Here is a 20,242-nt window from a genome sequence, read left to right as displayed (position 1 = left end):
GCTTTTGTTTTAATTCCATACCACAAGTCAAATGTAAGCTGGAACTCGTGGCTCATTTGTGGTGTTTCTGACTTTATTAGTTAAAATGAAATGCTTTCTTTAAAGGCAATATTGGGGAGAAATCACCCACCAAGCAGCCTGGAAGGGGAAGTCCAGCATGACGGCGGCCCTACTTAATTTCACAGTGCCAGGAGAGGGAAAAGTGTGCAGGACAGAAGTGAAGAGCTGTGTGGAGAGTCTGGTGTGAAGGGACAGCCTTTCTGGATGACTGAACTAGCTCCGACTCATACAGATCGGGAAGCTGAGGCATTCGGAGCCCAGGGCCTGCTCGGAATGGGTCAGCAGGTCAGATGCGAATGTGTACGCACCTGTGCGTTGTGACCTTAAGTGAAAGATGGGCCAGATGGCATCATTAGCAATAGTTGATCACTCCCAAGTCAGAGGCTTCGTAGGTTTATAAATATATAAACCAGCAGAAGGACCGTGTGAGAATATCTCCCGCACAGAACACAAACCCGTATCTGTGGCTTCATCCTGCAATGAGACGAGATTTGTCTTAGGAGGGAGCCTTGCTCCGAGCTGCCACTCAGCCTAAACACAGGAGAAAGGAGAGCTTTCCAACACTTCCAGCTCAGTAAAAATATAGCCACAGCTCCGATGGTTCTGGACATGTGTGGTCCGGGAATCTCAGCTAATCTCTCAGTCTGCTCTGGCCTCGATAGTACATCTGTGCCAGTTTAGAGCACGAAGTGTCTTTGGACCTTGGATGAAGCCCCTCTGGTTGTGTACAAATGTGTAGGCATTTTGACAAATGGCCTAGAGGGTGCTGTTGTGTGTCTCTCAAACACGGCAGTGTTTGCTCCAGCTGCCTTGGTTTCTTCAGCAGGCATGACAAACGTGTCTTCTCAGACCACGCCAGTCTCTGGCTGCACAAGTGTAGCATTTTCCAGTCTCTTGAGATGTTCTTTCTTCAGGCCACCAGATCAGATGAACTTTCAAGGTCAAACCTCCTTTGCCCTCGTGAATTCCATGCAAGCATGGAGATTTTCCTTGGACTCCTTGGTCTCTTTAGGATCCACGTCTTTATGAGAAAGTGGAAATTTATGGGTAGGACCAAGAGCGGGTTTCCTAAGATGCAGACTGGAGAGTACACTGTATGGCGGCTCCCACATCATAGGCAGGGAGCTGTGTTCACTTTTTGGTTGTAATTCTTGCTAGTACTAAGATGATAGAGTCTCAGTTCTGGGATAAACTACAATATACACCATCTAGACTAGCTGCTGTTGGCTATAAAGCACAAATAAAACACTGATCACTGGAGTAGCCATAGCCCTCACATAGAGGGCTGTTTCTGAAGAATAGTTGTGCCTTTCGGGAGACTAAACAGTCTGATGCGTTTGAGTGCTGAGTAAGTCTCTGGGGCGGAGGAATGCATGCCAGGAATGTTTGCAGAGATGACCCTTTGTGTCCATGGGCGAGCCGCTGGGAATTACAGTTTCCAAAAGCAAGAGGATGTGGCAATTCCACGCACACGTTCCAGGACTTGTTTCCCGTCTGTGTTCTCTCAGCACTGTTTCTGGGCAGAATGCACTGCACTAGAGTCTCTTGCTTTCAGTGTCCACGGAGCATGGGTGGGTGCCATAGAACCCTAGGCTCACCTTCCAAATGTGGGCTTATTCTTCACCCTTTGGACTTCATTTGATGGTGCAATGCCTCCTAGCTGTCCACAGCCCTGGCCTCAGTGTGAACCTGCCTTTGGCCTTTCATCGCTATAGTCCGGGGCTGTCTGTCCTCTTAAGACTCCCTAACCCTGTGCTCAAGGCTCACCTCTGCCAGCCACACTACAGGAGGGTCATCCCACATCAGTTAAAAGTCTCTAGAAATGCCCCACAGATGTCCAACGGTGTGTCTCCTAGGTAACTCGAAGCCCAGTCATGTTGGCAGTGGAGATGAACCGTCTCTCTCTTTTTCTTAGAGTTTCTTATTTTTGTTCTTATTTTTCTTAACTTTTCCTTAGAATTTTATACATGAATACAACATTTACTTCATCTCCACCCCTCCCTTTCTCCAACTCCTCCTGTGCCCCCTCAAATTCATGACCTCCTCTTCATTATTGTTACATATATACACGCACACACACACAAAACCCCAAAGCAAACAAGAAAACCCAAGGACTACACTATTACCCAAACCCCTGCTGAGCCTTCTAGGGTTGCTCCTCTTCACAGGTACATACGGATGGCCACTTGAGACTGAGTAGCCTATCAGAGAGCTGACCACCGAAGAAACTGGGTGATTCTTTCTCTTTCAGCTGTCACCGATTGCCTATAGCCTTTTATCTACAGATGGCGCCTTGTACGACTTCCTCCGACTTCACTGGCACGTCCGCTGGTATAGCCATTATGCTGGTCTTGTTTAGGAGTCCATATAGTTGAGCTGCAATGGTGCAATTTCCTTGTAGCGTCTAGAAGGCCTCCGGTTTACAGTCTCCCACCTTCCCTTCTCCAGTATCCCCTGAGCCTTATGTATAAGGATCGCCTTGCAGATCTATCATTTGGGGCCAACCACCGCACAGTTACTTCCTCTCTGCTATTTGATGAGTTGTGAGTCTCTGTGATGGTCCCCATTTGTTGAGAGAAAAAGCTTCTTTGAATAGGAGTGATTTATCCCTGGGTATAAGGACAAGTATTTAGAATAGTCAGAAATGATATCAGTCTAGAAAAGTATCAGTAGGTTATTCTCTAGTATCCATGGCCTCTCCAGCCACTGCCAGTGGATGAGTCTCAAGAATCACATCCATTATCTTTCCTTAAGTGCTTTCTGAAACTCTTCTTGGGTTGGTGGTCTTACGTTAGGTTACGTTAATCTTGATCTGAGAATTCAGCTAAGGGAGGAGCTGGTTATCATCCTCTGGAGTGATCATGATTTATGGTGAGTGACCATATGCCAGCTCACACTCCAAGGGTGTGCACTGTCAAGGCCTTTGACTTGGGTGCCATTTTACCCTCTGGTGGACCACACTCCTGTTTCGTGAGGTAGATCTTTCTCAGGCATAGATATTGTAAAACTAAGTGCTCGGGACATTTCTATTTACTGCTTTGTTTATATAGACTATGGGGCTGCCAGGGAGAGAGAAGAGGGGAGAAGAAAGAGAAAAAACACAGAAGGAAGAGAAGGGAAGGGGGGAGAAGGAGAGCTAGAGGGCCTTTGGTGTAGGAATTAGAGATGACGTGTTTTTTTATGACTTGTTGTAAATGTCACACATATAAGCTCCTGAACACTACATAAACATGATCTCACACTCTCTACATCCTGAAGGGATTAGCTGGAGCCTCTTCTTTGAGTTTTGCCAGGCAGAAAGTATGAGCTCTCCTTACATAGAAAGTTCCAGGGCTTCTGCATTTAGGAGAAGATATTTTTGTCCACCTCTCCCCATTGAGTAGGTCTGGGCCGGAATTCCAATGATCCCACAAAAACTTACAAGGAAATTTAATTCTCATTGTAAGCGACTAAGGGGTTGGATCCTGAATTCTCCCACAGATTAAGGAAATATTGGGCTATGTCAAGACCATCTCTTTCACAAGTACAAGTTTGGCTCTAGTCCTTGAATCTCTTTCCCCTGATAGCCTGTGCTGCTTTGTATGTCTGTAAATTCCTACATTGCCCATTGGACTAGAATCTCCTACTTTCCACAGCTATGAGCTGGATAAACTTTTGTGGTTTATTTATCGTCCAGTCTATGGTATTCACTCACTGCAACAACAACAACAACAAAAAACTGATTAAGACAGTCGAAAGTATTCGAATATCATGCTGACTGGTGTGTGAGAGCTGTACCCTCAGGCCCTGACCATGTGACCCCTTCTTTGTCCTTGTATGCATTCTCGTCATTGGTATTAGACATGGATTCACAATACTGATACGTCTAGGCCCGCCTCCCATTGGAAGCTGTCCTAAAGGTCAGCTTATAATACAAAGATTGGTAACCTGGCTCCCATGAGTATGGCTGACTCCAACCCATCCACAGAAGCCATTGCATGGTCCTGTGTACCACTGTCACTTTGGAATCTGCTGCCACAAAGGGGTAGCAACTGTCTTTAAAAAAAATTCAATGTGCTATATTCTTTTTTCTTAAAAAAAAAAAAAAAACCCAAAACCTTGTCACTTCTAAAATTGCTAAGAGCTTGTCTGCTATGTTGCGGACTATGGTTGCTGCAAACCCTCTTGAGTTATTTAATTTTCTTCTGTTATCCTTTGTGTGTTAGGATCAAACCCAGGGCCTCATGCGACAGCAGAGGGTTAGAAAGCATAACCCAGGCCTCTCAGGTGGCCCTGGTTCCTGGAAAGAATAGCGTTCTCTGGGTAGACTAGATTAAAGACATCTGTAGAGATGGAGTACCATGACCCCTGGGATGTTTGCTGAGGAGGAAAATGGTTGAGCACTGAGCACAAAAATGTGAGGAATGTGAGGCAGACCTAAGTAGGTCACCTGGCCAAAGCTTCAAGAAGAGTGCTTCTGTCCTAAGTGCATCAATGGATTTATTTCTGCCTTCTCTATAGCGCTTTCCCGGAGCCCTGGTATGGAACTGTAGAGCACAATCAGGCAGATAAATCACACAGGGTGTTGCCCCACCCAGCCTGCTTCTTCTGCTCACCCTTTTCCAGCAATTCAGCCTGTGAGCTTTTCAAGATTCAAGATTCTCGAGGAAGGGAGTCACGGAATGACTAACCGTGGGGATGCTTTCCCACACAGGCATCATCAGGCCATCTTGTTCTTGTGGGACCCTCATAGTCACCCACACATCATTACATAGACTTGACTGCTCACTCCCCGTGGTATCTTGAAGCAGTCAAGAGAGTAGGAACCATGGGTGTGTGAGGCTGCTGCCAAAGGAACCAGCTTTAGAGTAGACATTATTTATAACCAGATGTGTGCGTTAAGATGATCACAGAGACGTTGGGGGGTTAGCCCAGCAGTAAAGCAGCTGTGGGGTTGGTTCTCCATCATGAGGGAAAGGACATAGAAGCACAGAAGATGTGGTGGAGAAAATATACAGGCCAGTGACATTATTACTTACCATCCCATGCATGGTTGTCTCTTGTGTGCTAAATGCAGCTTGCAGCAGAGCAGCTTTGTTTGTGGCAGCATCACCGCAGACCTGAAGTTATGCATCACACCATGGCGCTGCAGTAGCTATATGACATTACGTGATGGTGTGCATTTAGCTCACTGTTGCAGTGGTCTGGCATTGAGCTGACCTTGTTGAAATACTTATGTGCTGTATTAACCTATGTGGGCTGCCACGAGCTCAGTAGGCATATATCCTTGATCTGTCAATGGCCATTTAACCATATTGTCTTGTATGGACATCTTTGCTTCCTCTTTTCTTGCTATAATGACACAACTCAGGCACAAATAGCATCTCACCACACCCCCGTCACTCAGTTCCCTCTAGATAGAAACACCTTATCTCCAAATGTAATCTGAGGTAGTACAGGTTAGGGCTTCAACATAAAAATTTGGTGGAACACAATTCAGCCTATAATATTAAGAAAGAATGAGCCAGGCGCTGGTGGCGCAATACCAGGGAGGCAGAGATAGGCAGATCTCATGAGTTCGAGGCCAGCCTGGTCTACAGATCAAGTTCCAAGACAGGCTCCAAAGTTACAGAGAAACTCTGACTTTAAACTGCGCTCCCCCAAAAGAAAGACTGACAAACATGTAGATCTACATATATTATTTTTCCTCTAAGTGGGAGTTAGGCTTAAGTGTGCAGACATCTGTCATGAAAAGAATACAGCTTGCATTAGATGAGGGATCCCTGGCTATGGCATCAATAGTATGCACTATTTGTTTACTAATTATTTCCAGTGTTGGGTTTCTCAGAGTCTGTCCAAGACAAGAATTCCTGTGCCTGCAGGGCTTTTTCCTGAGTCTTTATTCTCCTAGGCATCCCGAAGAGGGGCTGCTGCTCTTGCTGACAGCATGTCCTGTGGCTCCTTCATGGTACCCTTGTTATATAGCTCTGTTGGGGAATCTCCTTCAGGATGCACATGGCCCTCTCTGTTACCGCTCTAAGTAAAAGGTGACCTCTAATGGGGAGGCGAAGCTAAGCTTTCTGAGTTTTGATACTATGTACAAACCCACGAAAGAGTGTGCCACCGAGCTTCTCTGTCTTCTGTCATCGCTGTCCTGGAATGGATCTCGAGACCACCCCATCTGGAGGTCCCACTGGATTTAAGCCTTACCCTTGGACGCGATGACATCCACTGCCATTTTCTGCGGTGGAAAATGTCTTTCAAAAGGACTGGCTCTTTAAATTTCTTTGTACTTTCTGTAGAAACTCGGAAATGGTGTTGATGAAGAAGAAAAACTAAAAATGCTTCTAATCATATAAACTCAGGGTCTGGCCTTCGGAGAAAGAATTGTAAATGTACTTAACATAGTTAATCTGTTTGCTAACAAGGTCGTATTTTCTCCACGTTTGGAAGCAATCAGGCTGGTAATTAACAAGGAAGATAGGTGATAGAGGAACACCTCCGTGCCATCTCTCAGAGCTACCCACCTCTGGGGGCTGGGAGGGGGATCTTGGAGTTAGCAGCATGCCAAATAGCTTCCTGGGCTAAACAGAATAGGTCTACATGATCATTACAGGGGACCTAGAGGGAAGCACATTTTCCTGTGTGGGGTGTGTGGTCAACTATGTGGGCTTGATTGCCACAGCCCCTACTCTCTAGCGGTCGTGCCTCTCTTGTAGTGCTTATATTCAAGGATAGAAGCTGCATTTACACCTTATTTTATTATGGCCTGTGCTGTGCTTTGTACATATTTGGTTTGGTGGAGTTTGAATTGGTAAAACACACGGAAATAGAGGCTTACAATGGAGGCGGAGTAGGGGGTGGTGGTGTGGCCCTTCAGTTCCAGCTGCTTGGGTTTCTGAAGGAAGTCCCTGGACTCCAGAGGTTGGGGGCCAGCCTGGGAAACACAGCCTCGTTTTCAAGAGGCAGAGACCCAGGCAGACAGACAGACAGATGAGAGGACAGAGAAAGGGAAAGGAAGCAGGGAAGAAGCCGAAGCTGGCACTGGTGGCAGATGGCAGCCTATGAAGTTGGTGGGGCTTTCCTCCAGTCCCGTGTGGAAGCTAAGACAGCTGAAAGTCTTCACAGCCAGCTCTCCACACGCTACGCTTACCACCGAATGGCCAAAACCACCTTCAAGACAGTGTTAACAGCAACCTTTGTGTTGGATCAGTGGGCTGATTTTTCCAGTGGTCATGTGAATGACCTAGCCAGCAGGTTCTGAAGGCTGCTGAGGTTGGGGATTATAGCTTGTCTCATGGGCTTCATCTTGATTAGGTGAGGGAGGGTGGATCTGGCCTCACAGCCATTTTGCAGACCCAGCAGTGGTGTGTGGCACAGTGACATGGTTGCTTAGCGATCATTTCCCGGCCCTGTGGGAGTTCTAGTGCCAGCTCGTCTCAACACCCCGTGTCTTGCTGGACAGCTGCAGTGCAATTCTGGCTCCCCCAGGTTTACAATTTTTAAATCGTCTTCTTTTTATTTCAGGTGAATAAATATAAAGGTTACGGTTACATTTAAGTTACTCTTTTAAAATAAAAAAATGTGGCACACACCCAAACTTGCCATTGAAACTATTTTAAGTATACAGTTTGGTACCCTTAGTGTTACTGTACAGTTCCAACACCATCAATCTTTCCAAAACTTTACCACCACCAAGTCGGAACTGTATCCATGGAGATTTTTGTTGTTTGTTGTTTTGCTTTTCCTCCTCCAGCCTTTGTTAACTATCTTTTCCTCTGTACATGTCTGCTAGGTCCCTCATGGGTGGAGGCATCGCAGAGTCTGTGTGTGAATCTTCTCTTACAACTAGACCTTCAGGCTTGTCCTGTGTTCTAGCATTCTTCCTCAAGTGCTGAGGAATATTCCACCATGTGTGTACTGTGTTTGCCTGCCTGTCCATCAGTGGGAGGAGGGATCGATTCCATATCGTGGCTGACGTCATACCTAATGGACATAGATGATTTGAATTCTTGCTTTCTGTTCTTTGGTCTGGGAGTGGTCATCTTAACTATGCTTCAAGCGGTGAAGCCTTTGGCATTTATGGTACCCACAGTGTTGAGTGCCACACCATTATCTAACTCCTGAACATTTTGTCAGCCTAGAAACAGCGCCCCTGGCTTATTAAGCAGTCAGTTTTCGTCTCCCTATCTTCCAGTCACATTAGCCTTGAATCCATTTTCTGTCCCCATGGTTCCGTCTATTCTGGCCATTTCAGATAAAGATATATATGAATGACATATATAGCCTTAATTATGTTTTTGAAGATAACTTTTTATTGTGAAAAAGCAGAAATGAAACTTTGAATCGGTCCTTAAATACTCATAGCCAAATTCAGCGTGGTTGGATCTGGCCAAGCGTGTTAATCCAAATCTCTCACCAGGGAAGAGAAGAAGTACGTGAATCGATACTGGAAAGAAATCCGAGTGGGCGACTTCGTCCACCTTCGCTGCAACGAGATCATACCTGCGGACATTCTGCTGCTGTCATCCAGTGACCCTGATGGGCTGTGCCACATCGAGACTGCTAACCTGGACGGAGAGACCAACCTGAAGCGGCGGCAAGTGGTCCGTGGCTTCTCTGAGCTGGTAAGTGACCCGGAGTCCCACCGGGATCTGTCTCCCCTGCAAGCCTCCGTCACTGTGCTGGGCCAGTTTTCCTAGTAGACAGAAACTGAGCGACTGGCAGCCTCTTCATGTCTAAGCCCATGGTCAGCCCGCTCCCCCCGGGCATGGGACTCGTTCTGACTGTGATATCTACTGGACACTTAATGAGTTTCTCCGAATGGTATTTAGTCTTTGAAGAATTCTGAGTGAACATTCTGAAACAGTCAGCATTTCCTGAGTCATTGTGCTAGGTCACCAAATAGCAGCACAGCAGAGTCACAGCCTGTTCCCGTGTAGGTTGGGAACATTATCTCCTCCAGCGACTTTCCCAGTTCAGCCTCAGGGCTTCCAAAGTTGAGTTCTCCCTCAGTTGTGTGAAGCAACAACTAAGAGTGGGGTTGAATGAAGAGTAAGAAGGGAGGTTTTACCCACAAATCGGCCAGGAAATGCACAGTCCCCAAGGGGCTTTACCACGAGTGTTCTTAAGAAAACGGTTCCCTTTCTAAGTCTGCGTTGCGATGTTCAGTGCTATCAGCAGGTGAAATACCGAGACATCAGGAAGTCCCTAGACATCAGGAAATATCTGAGAGGAAGTGGGGGAACCTCCTCCTGACCCCTACTACTCTCCCCTGCATTGCTTGTCTGAGTCACTCCTTCAGGTCTGGCCATTGCATGCACTGAGAATGCTATGCAAAGTGACCCCAAAAAAGTGAGTCCCTGCATTTGAGGGAGGCTGTCCTTGCGGATTTCTCCTGTCACCTCGGCTCATCCTACCCACTTCCTGACAGAGTTCCTTGGTAGAATCAGGGCCCATGGGACTGGCTTTAGCAATTGATCGTGTGTGGATCTACATGAAAGTATTGCAGGCATTGCAGGTGACAGGATTCCTTGGTTGGGGTCTCTGGGGAGCCAGGAGCCCTGCCTCCTGCTCTTGCCTTGCCATGCGATTGCCTTCACTCACCTCTTTACAACTGCAGAAGGCCATAAAGGGAGCTTAATGCTGGGACTTGCGGCACGAAGTTTTGAGACCACTGCCTCCATGGACTCCACTTTATTACAAGCCTTCCCCTTACTGTCCTGCTCTTTCTTGTTTCTATCAGAATTTCCTCATTTATCTTTGACTAGAAGAAAAACAAACAAACCAAAAAACCAAAAAGCAGCACTCCCCTCCACACGATTTTCTACCAAATATCTTTTGTGGGACCATAGACTTAAAACTTAAAAACCACTTTTATGTTGTGATGCATGCTTATTTTCCGAGCTGTTCTAGAAACTGAGGCAGAAAATAAAAAGCTCAAAGCCTGGGTATGCTATGTGGAAAGACAATGTTAAAAACAAAAGAAGACAGGAAAACTTAATATATATGTATAAACATATAATATATAAACATAAATATACATGTATAAAGTATACATATATATATATACACACATATATTTACATATATGTACATTTGTTAGTTTAAATGGAGTATTCTCATCCTGGACCAGAAAAGCAAGAGATTGTTTGTTAGGGGCTCCATGCAATTTCTGGCCTCGCCTGATGATTATGCTTTCCTGAATTCGGTAGTTGTGTTGGTCGACATGCAGAGCAGGGTCTTAAGTAAGTCTTGGCAGCAAGTCAGCCTTATATTCAGGTTTCCCCACCTGGCCCACTGTGTCCCCAGAACAAGTAGGTAGGTGTGTGTGTGTGTGTGTGTGTGTGTGTGTGTGTGTGTGTGATGGGGGAGGGAATTAATACTGCAGCATTGATAGCTGCAAGGGACCCAAGTCCCCTTCCAGTTCTCACGGTCTCATCAGGAGGCAGGAAGGGGTGGGATGAGACCCAAAGACCAGCATTGAAGTACCGCAGTGTGTAGAGGTTGAGGCAGACCTCAGTGAGCTGCGTGAGTATCTGAGGTTGAGAGAAATGTAATAATATGCAGAACTGGGGTAGAGTGCCCGTGTGTGGCACGGTGGGAGGGATCATCACAGGACTGACTCCTTAGCTGACTCCCAAGAATTGATTCATTTTATATGGTTTACTCCTTAACATCTGAACTCACCTAACCTTCCTTATATCTCAAAAGCAACTGTGATGTTTCATAGCTCCATCATGCTTTGTGTTGTAGGGAAGCTGGGGCCACTTGTTCTGGCCGCCCAGGTAGTTTATACCCGAAATAACCACACCAAATTGTATTAAGTTACTGCCTGGCCCATTTGTTCTAACTTCTTATTGGCTAATTCTTACATATTTGTTTAACCCATCTCCATTATTGTGTATCACCACGTGACAGTGGCTTACCGGCATGAGTCTAACCAGAGTCTGTCTCAGAGAGGAGAGCTGTGGCGTCTGCCTCACTGCCTTCTTCCTCGCAGAATTCTGTTCTATCTACTCTGCCTATCTAAGCTGCTGTCCTATCAAAAGGCCAAGACAGTCTCTTTATTTAACCAATGAAAGTGACATATACAAAGAAGACCCTCCTACACCAGCTTTGTATAAATAAGTCAGGTGTTTAAGATTCTTAATGATGCTTAAGATTCAAAGATGGTGTGATGGCTGATCTTGTTACCATGATGGGATTTAGAATCACTATGGCAACAAATCTCTGGGGAAATCTGTGAGGGGTTATGTGGTTCATCAATGTGGGGGACCCACCTTAACTGTGAACAATCCATCCCATGGCCTGGGATTCTGGACTGAATGGAAAGGGGAAAGCCAATGGACTACAGGCATCCATCATGCTGCACTTCCTGACTTTGGGTACCGCATGACCAGCTGCCTCACGTGTGTGCTGTCATGAGTGCCATGAAGAAGTGCTATGTAAGCCCTCGGACGGCTTTCTGTCAGATGTCATGTCACAGCTGGGAAACTAACAATTGCAAGTGTTTGTTCTCTATCACTTTCTAGGGCAGTAGCTCTCAACGTGTGATGTAGGAGTGTTTCTATCTATCTGTTGTTTCATTGGTTAATTAATAAAGAAACTGCTCGGCCTGATAGGTCAGAACATAGGTGGGTGGAGTAGACAGAACAGAATGCTGGGAAGAAGGCAGTGAGGCATATGCCTCAGTCAGACGCCATGGAGCCAGCCGCCAGGTTAGACATGCTGAATCTTTCCCGGTAAGCTACCACCTCGTGGTGCTACACACATTATTAGAAATGGGTTAATCAAGATGTGAGAATCAGCCAGTAAGAGGCTAGAGCTAATGGGCCAAGCAGTGTTTAAATGAATACAGTTTCCGTGTAATTATTCTGGTGCGGAGCTACCCATGCGGGAGCCAGGCGGGATGAAAAGGAGACCTGCTCGCCGCATCACTACAAACATGTGGCTTAGGACCCCTGGGCAAATATTGATCTCCAAAAATAGTTAGAGTTCATCACAGTAGTAAAATTACAGTGATGAAGTAGCAACAAAAATAGTTTTATGTTTGGGGGGATCATCACAATATGAGGAACTGTATTAAGGGGTTGCAGCATTAGGAAGGTTGGGAGACCTGAGGAAGCAAAGAGAATTGAATCATAATTTAGTGAAATTGGGTCAGATTAACAACTAATAACTTTGACTCTATAGTAGCAGGTTCTTTGACAACAAAATTTTTCAAGTTGTATTCATATTTTGATTCTCATACTGATGTATTTTTTCACTTTTAGAATTATTTCTTAGATATCATAATTCTGAAATTTCATATTTATTTTCCATATGGAAAGTAAAGAGCCACAAATCTATGGCTTTTAAATGCCTAAAAACTGACAAACCAAACCTGCCATGGCGGCATTACAATGTAAATTCTCATTTAAGTGGGCTCCGCTCCCCACCCTGATTAAGTGTTAGAAAGACAAGAGTGGACCGTGGTCTGCATCCTGATTTATGTAAGATTTAGAGCAATGTTTTGCCAGTTTGGTAGATGGTCAATTGGAAGGAATAGAGTGCAGGAAAACTTAAATTAGAAGGGCTTTTTATACTTGTATTTCTTTAAGAATAACACATGACGGGGGCTGACTATGTCACGAGAGTCCAGTCAGGAGATAAATCATACATGATCACGTCAGAGAACGTCCATCAAGAGGGTGCCCCGCTCATAGGGCAGAGGTTCTGTCTTGGAGCTACACCTCCATCACGGATGTGAACTAATGTAAGATTAGGCAGTATAGTCTAAGGGGTAGACACCACCTTCTGCAGGGGGATTGCCATAGTTAGGGGAGGGGGACTACTGAGGAGCTGTAATATTGGACTTGGCTGGAAGTCTACCACCGAGGGTCATCGAGAATTGCTAGGCTTGGAAATTTGCCAGGTACCAGGGTTGCCCCAATCATTGGCCACTGGAGATGCTGTGGTCTATGTATTGCTCAGGTAGACAGCCCTAGCAGCTGTAGTGGGCCCCAATCAAGATACATAGATGCCTTCTAGACAGTTGCCCCAAGGAGCCCAAGCTTTTGAGGAGGAGAGGCCAGGTGAGGTTCTAGGGGGAAGCAGCCTAGCCTGAGACAAAGCCTGCAATGGTTTTGCTTTTCGTTACTCTGAAACTCTGAATCATGGGAAAAGTGTGGTTAAGTTCTGGAGAAATTTGGAGTGGGCTGAATAGTGAGCACACACAGACACACACAGACACACACACCTCTCTCTCTCTCTCTCTCTCTCTCTCTCTCTCTCACACACACACACACACACACACACACATCACACTCCTCCACCTTCCATCAGCGCCCTCTACTGACGAGACAGAAGGTAGCACCTCTCCTACACATTCCCATACATTTTGGATAAAGTTTTTGGAGACAGTAAAAGAGAGAGTGGCTCATGCTCTGTCAGGCCTAGTCATTTAAGGAAACAGGACAAACCCATGGCCAGGCTGATGCTCTTGTTGGGGCCTGAGGTTGGAAAGTGCCAATCCTCAACTGTCAAGGGATGCTTCCAGAAAGAGGGGCTTGAACCTAATCTGAAGGCAAGGATGAAGGCTGGGATACTTACTCTCTGATACAGTCACACAGATCTATACACTCCCTGAGTTGTGGAAATGTGTTTATATAATAAGGAGTATTAGATAAAACTGTGCATGGTTGAGGAGCTATAGACAGGCAGGAGGTGATGGACAAAACCCACCCAGACCTGACGTAAAAATGAGGATCCATCATGGGGGGACGGTTCCACCATCAAGCCTTTGTCAAATGGAACTTGTGGTCTTTGACTTAAAAAGAAAAGATTTGGTTTGCAACTTGAAGTTGGAAGGAAGGAGTCCCAGGACTAAACATTACATTCAGAATTGTGAGCCACATTTGTTCTGCTCTCTTAGGTGCCAAACCTTGATATGTCATTGCAATTGAAGTGCAGTAAGCAGTATTTTAAAAAAAAATATATATACTTTCAACAATGGATCCTATGAAATAATTATTATCTCATTGTGCTTTACCAGTGTGAAATGGATAAGGCAAATGTGGTTGTTCTGCCTCCCGTCTTCCAGACTGCCAGTTCAGGTAGAGCTGGAGCAAAGGGTTCTGTCAGATCTGTCAGGGAGGGGTCAAAAGCATCTTGGTTTCATCTATGTTCACACATAGACATTCACACAGACCTGCAGGTCTGGCCTGAAGCTGTGCCTGTTCCACCACGGTCCAGGGAAGAAGGCCTACCTCCCCTGTAACATTTGCACGGCCAGCTCTGCAGAATCAGGCATTGACTAAACATCTCAACGGATAGACAACACTCCCCTTTGCAAATTTTGATGGATTCAACAGATGTTGATTGAGCATCTTTTAGGCCTCAAAGCCGCATTCAGCAGTTTCTTCTCCTGGTGCTCATATATCAGCTCTGTAAATAAGTGACCCGGGGGGGGGGGGGGGAGAGATTGAAGCGGTAAGAGGCAGGTCTAAACAAGACAGCAGAAGTAGTCATGAAATTCTAGGTGGGCACTGGAGTTTCAGCTGATGGTGGAGGAGAAGGGCTGGCCAGCCTTCCCCAGGGCAGGCTAGAGGCTGGGGCTGTGAGGGAGAAGACCCCCTCCATATCTGGTTTCTCTGTCACTTGATTTACTGAAGGAATGTGCTCTGATGGTTTTTCTTGAGTGGACCTGTCCCTGTTGATACTTAGCGTCTACTCACAAATGGGTGTGAGGGCGTATGTTTTGTGTGTATGTGTGTGTGTATACACAAGAACGTGTGTACATAAGGTTGTTCAAATATGAGTGCATAGCACAATTAATACCTTGCTTCATTGACAGACAGTTTTGAATTATTTTGTATTTTGTTTCCGTTACCTTTTTTGGAGACAAGATCCTGCCGTGTAGCTCAGGTGGATCCATCCTGTGATTTTTCCTGCTTTGGCTTCTCGCAGTGCTGGCTCGTATCAGCACACCTGCCATGTATTACTTTTAAATTCACAGAATTTAACTTCCATAATGTTCTGCACTGATAACATTGTGTTCTAGCAGTGGGGGACTTCTCGGACAACGTTCAGAGGAACGGTGCCCTGCAGTCTTGTCTTTGACAGGGCAGTGAGTACATACATGCTTTAGGTCACTGTGTCCAGATTGTCCATCCACTACAGAGTGGACGGAGGAACACGCTGTTCCTTGTTGAGGGTTCTAGCCTGGTGTTATTTGTCATCCAGTGGTTTTGTGAACAGTGTACCCAAAAGGCTGAAACTTCCCCGTGTCCACAGAGCATAGCAGAGAGAAGCTCACTGCTTTTTTTTTGGTTAAGCTGTTCTGTTTCTGAGTTCGAAAAGCCTCCCTCCAAGTTTGGCCACATGATCCTGTTTAGTTTGCATGCGGCCCCCAAAAGGAAGGCTTTGTTTCAGTCTTCACTTTGTTGACAGTGCATCCTGGAGTCTCGCCCTTCCATAGGAAGGGGAGATGGTGGCAGTGCATCCTAGAGTCTCGCCCTTCCATAGGTAGGGGAGATGGTGGCAGTGCATCCTGGAGTCTCGCCCTTCCATAGGAAGGGGAGATGGTGGCAGTGCATCCTGGAGTCTCGCCCTTCCATAGGTAGGGGAGATGGTGGCAGTGCATCCTGGAGTCTCGCCCTTCCATAGGTAGGGGAGATGGTGACAGTGAGATGCAGGGACGTCTTTCCTGGTGATGGGGGTGTAAACGAGCCCTGACAAGCTATGAAACAGACTTCAGAAAACACTGGTACCTACTGTAGTGTGGATGGGACCACCCGTGATTTCTGAGATCAGAACTGGATTGAGTAGTGAGAATTTGATAAATTCAGAGCCTTTCTCTTTATTTATGCTAATGGGTGACTTAAGACCCCCCCTTGAGAGTCTTAACTATGCTGAGACTTGGGACAAAACCAGACTTCTCTAGCCTGGCAGTTCCAGGAAAGCAACCTTCAGTCGCTCAGTTTCCATGTCAGAATGCCCTATGCCGAGGAGTGTGGGCTTCACTGACTGTGATGAGAAATGCCCTCCCCCGGGTTCCAAAGATCTGTGACTGAGGGACACCAAGGCAAAGGTCCTTTGGCCAGAAACTTGCCCAGAGCCATTTAAAGATATTCTGTCTGGATCTCTGTCTCTCTCTTGTCCCTCCCTTCCTCCTTCCTCCGTCTTCTCCCTCCTCCTTTGCTAATGGGTAATTAGCATGTATGAAGCCCTGAGATCAACAGTCAGTAGCCCAATGAGCCTCCCACCCCAAAGATTCGGCTAAGCAAAAATGTCTAATTTAAACTTTGTCTCCGAGTTTAAAGAACACATAATTCTGATTCACCTAGACTTTCATCAGTGGCACCTGCCATGGGCTGAAAGTAAGTCTTTTATTTGTGTGGGAAGAAGGGCTAACTTAGGTCAACTTCAAAGGCTTACAGATCTAGGTTTGTTTTGGACAAAACCTCAAATAGTTGGTTGGTTTGCTCATCCGGCCTTTATCAAGCATGAGAAGCCTTGGCCACCAGGCAGGAAATTCTCCAGGACAGACGCTGAAGTCTGTCTTTGCCTTGGCTCAGGGAGACCCTGTGGACTGCGGACTATTGTCATTTCATGTGGAAAGCTGGAAAGGGGTTATTCAGGGTCAGATTCTGAGGTTAAAATCAGACTGTCTGTCCCAGGAGGTCCCCCACTTTGGGGGAGGGGAGAATCTGGAGTTCAAAGTCATCCTCAGCTACATAGTGAATATGAGGCTAGCCTGGGCTCCTTTCCTTTCATTGAAAGAAGTGTTAGAGACAACCAACGAATGAAACAAACTGCTTCTTTTCATGATTAGTCTGGGAGGCGTGAGCCCATGGCCTTGTGGTTCAGCAGATGTGATGGGAACGCACACTGAGCAAAATCCTTCACCTGTGGCCTTTAAGGAAAGAGGGACAGGAAGGGATTGGTAGTCTTACTGTTTCCCAATGACCTAGCTCCTTCCCAGTGGCCCAGAGTCTTCAAGATTCTATCCGGTGCCAGTGGCACAAGGCAGGAGACCAAGCTGGTAACACTTAGGGGATGCTGACAGTCTCCACTTGGCATCTTCCTGGAAAGTGGCAGGATCCCTTAACTCTCTAGCAGTGCCCACTGTACCTCCTTCACCCACTGTGTGTTGCATCCTTTGCCAAGGGTTCACTGACAGTTTTTCCTTATATTGAAAATAGGTTTTCATTGTAAGAAAATAGATTTTGGGGCATTCTGCCCAAGACGAGGAGAGGGGATTGTGGGAGCCAGAGGAGTCAAAAACACAGAAAAAATTCACAGAGTCGACTAGTCTTGGCTCAAGGGGGCTCACAGACAGCCTGGGAAGCCTACATGGGGCTGAACTAGGCTCTCTGCATGTAAGTTGCAGTTGTATGGCGTGGGACTCCTGGCGGTGGAGAGAGGGGCTGCTTCCTACTCTTTTGCTGACTTTTACTCCTTGTGCTTGGTTGCCTTGTCCAGCCATGATGCATGCTGAGGAGCTTAGTCTTGCTGCTGCTTGGTATGTCATGCTTTGCTGATACTCATGGGAAACCTGCCTTTTCCTAAGCAGAAGCACAAGAGGAGAGGATTGGGGCTGGCAAGGGGTGTTGGAGGAGGACTAAAAAGAGAGGAGGGAGTGAAGCTGTGGCTGGGATGGAAAACAAACAACCAATAAATAAAATACGATATTATGAAAAAGAAGATAGAAAACTGATTTTCCTTCCCTCCCCCCAGACCCATGCCCTTTCTGTCTCTCGGTAGAAAAAAAGCAGGAATCTAAAGAACAATAATGAAATACATGCCTCCCCTCTAGTTCCTTACTCTATACCTAGTCTCTGTGCTCATATGGATTGAAGTTTACTTAATAATGGCTCAACAGCTAACAACCACATGTGAGAGAACACATTGCATATTTGTTTTTCTGGGTCTGGGTTTCCTCACTCAGGATTTTTTTCTATATACATCCATTTACCCATGAACTTCTTTATTTCATTTTTAACAGCTAGAGTGATGTTCCCTTGTGTACTATACCACATTTGTAAGAGGAGAGGGCCTGCTTGTTTGTTCCAGCCGCCTGGCTAGCTTAGCCCTGAAATAACCACACAGAAATTGTATTAATTAGAACACTGCTTGGCCTATTAGCTCTAAATTCTTATCGGCCAACTCTTATATTAATTTAACCCATTTCTATTAATCTGTATATCACCATGTGACAGTAGCTTACTGGGAAAGATTCAGCATGTCTGACTCTGGCAGCTCCATGGCAACTCTCTCCCCTATTCCCCCTTTCTTCCTCCCAGCATTCAGTTCTGTCTTCCCCGCCTACCTAAGTTCTGCCCTATCAACTAGGCTAAGGCAGTTACTTTATTCATTAACCAATGAAAGCAACACAAAGACAGAAGGACCTCCTACACTACCACATTGCCTTTATCATTCATCTATTGATGGACACCTTATTTGCTTCCGATTTTGGGCTATTATTAATAGAGCCACAATAAACATGGTTGTGCAAGGGCCTTTGTAATAAGATGGAGGTTGCTTCGGGTATATATCAGCAGTGGATAAGGATTTCCCTTACTCCAAATTCTTGCCAGCATAACTTACATTTGTTTTATTGATCTTGGTCGTTCTGACTAGTGTAAGATGAATCTCACACTAGTTTTGATAGGATTTTCCTAATGATTAAAGATGTTGAACATTTCTTTAAGTGCTTCTCAGGTAATTTGCCTTTCTTCTTTGGAGAACTCTGTTTAGATCTGTAAACCATTCTTAAATTTGGTTGTTTTTCCCATTCTGTAGCCTGCACCTTTGTCTGAATGATGGTGTGTTTTGCTGTGAAGAAGCTTTTCCATTTCACGGACCCATGAATTGTTGATCTTAGTGCCCGTGCTATTGGTATTCTGTTCAGGAAGTCTTTTCATGGGCCGATGAGTTCAAGGCTGTTCTCCACTTTCTCTTCTGTCGGGTTCAGTGTGCCTGGCCTTATGTTGAGGTCTTTGATCCATTTGGAGTTGAGTTTAGTGATAATATTGCATCTATTTGGATTATTCTACATGCAAGCATTCAGTTTCATCTAATTTGACCAGAACTATTTGTTGAAAATACTGTTGTTTTTTTCAGTATGTATTTCTGACTTCTTCATTAAAAAAAAGGGTGTCCATAGGTGTGTGGAACTATGTCTGGGCCTTCAATTCAATTCCATTGATCAGTGTATCTTTTTATGTCAGTACCATGCTGGTTTTATCAGTATAGCTCTGGAGTAGAATTTGAGGTCAGAGATGGTGACGCCTCCAGCAGCTCTAAGAAAGGATTTGTCTTCTTGTCCTGCAAGGGCACAGTTTTGCTGGGGTTTTACTCTGGTGAAAACAAGGCTGTGCTTTCTGGAATGTATCAGGCATTTCAAAACTGTAACTCTATGGAACCTTCATGGTGCTGACCCTTCTAACGTAGACTAGGCACACAAAAACTCATCCCATTGTTTACAGAAGACACTCCGAGGAACAGAGGAGAAGGGCAGCTTGGGTCTAGCCTGGAGAAAAAGATGTCCAGTGTGACAGTGGTGATATAACCTGGGCTCACACCCCAGATTCCAGACCACAGGGTCCATCTCTGCTCGTTTTCGGCTTCAGTCTGGAGGAGTCTGGGAGTAGAGACTCCTGCCGGCATGTGTCAGCTGCAAGCTCTAAGATCTATCGCAGCTGGAGTCATGGGTGGAGTGGCTGAAATCTCCTACCCACATCTATCTACTCAGGCTACTAAAGCCAACAATGACACATTCTAGAACTTAAACCTTAGCTGTTTTTTCACAGCTTTGGAGACCAGAAGTCAGGGGTCAAGATCCATCCTTGGTAGGACTGACTCCTTCTGAGGTTCTCTTTTCTGCTTGTGGGTAGCCACTTCCTCCCTGTGTCTTCATGGGTCTTTTTGTCTGTGACCTCATCTCCTCTCTTTATAAGGACAACAGTCACAGTATGTCTGGGCCCACTCTAATACTTCCTTTAAACTCATTCAGTTCTTCAAAGCATTGTTCCATATCATGGTTGTCAGTTCTCCCTAGGCCTCTGGAAGGGGCGGAGCTCCACTGTCACAGTGCGTTTGCAGAGAGAACTTGAGTCTGCGAATGTAGACACTGTGCACTGTTGGGGTGGTCAATTTCACAAACTCTCGGAGCTCATTCCAACGTGCTGTGCTCTCCAGGGAGGACAATTTTTCTTGA

At 45.8% G+C, this 20,242-nt stretch overlaps 1 protein-coding gene across 1 annotated transcript in view; it reads left to right on the top strand.

Annotated features, from left to right (window-relative positions):
* The window catches only part of Atp10a (ATPase phospholipid transporting 10A (putative)), a 162,891-nt gene that overhangs the window by 68,286 nt on the left and 74,363 nt on the right, over positions 1-20,242 (top strand). The window contains exon 2 of the mRNA XM_038313958.1: positions 8,462-8,666. Within this exon, the coding sequence (XP_038169886.1) occupies positions 8,462-8,666 (205 nt within the window). The remainder of the gene's footprint in view (positions 1-8,461; positions 8,667-20,242) is intronic.

Source organism: Arvicola amphibius, chromosome 12 (genome assembly GCF_903992535.2).
Source record: "Arvicola amphibius chromosome 12, mArvAmp1.2, whole genome shotgun sequence".
Taxonomy (NCBI): Eukaryota; Metazoa; Chordata; class Mammalia; order Rodentia; family Cricetidae; genus Arvicola; species Arvicola amphibius.
The sequence above is the reverse complement of the archived record's forward strand: the minus strand, read 5'-3'. Positions and strand labels throughout refer to the sequence as shown.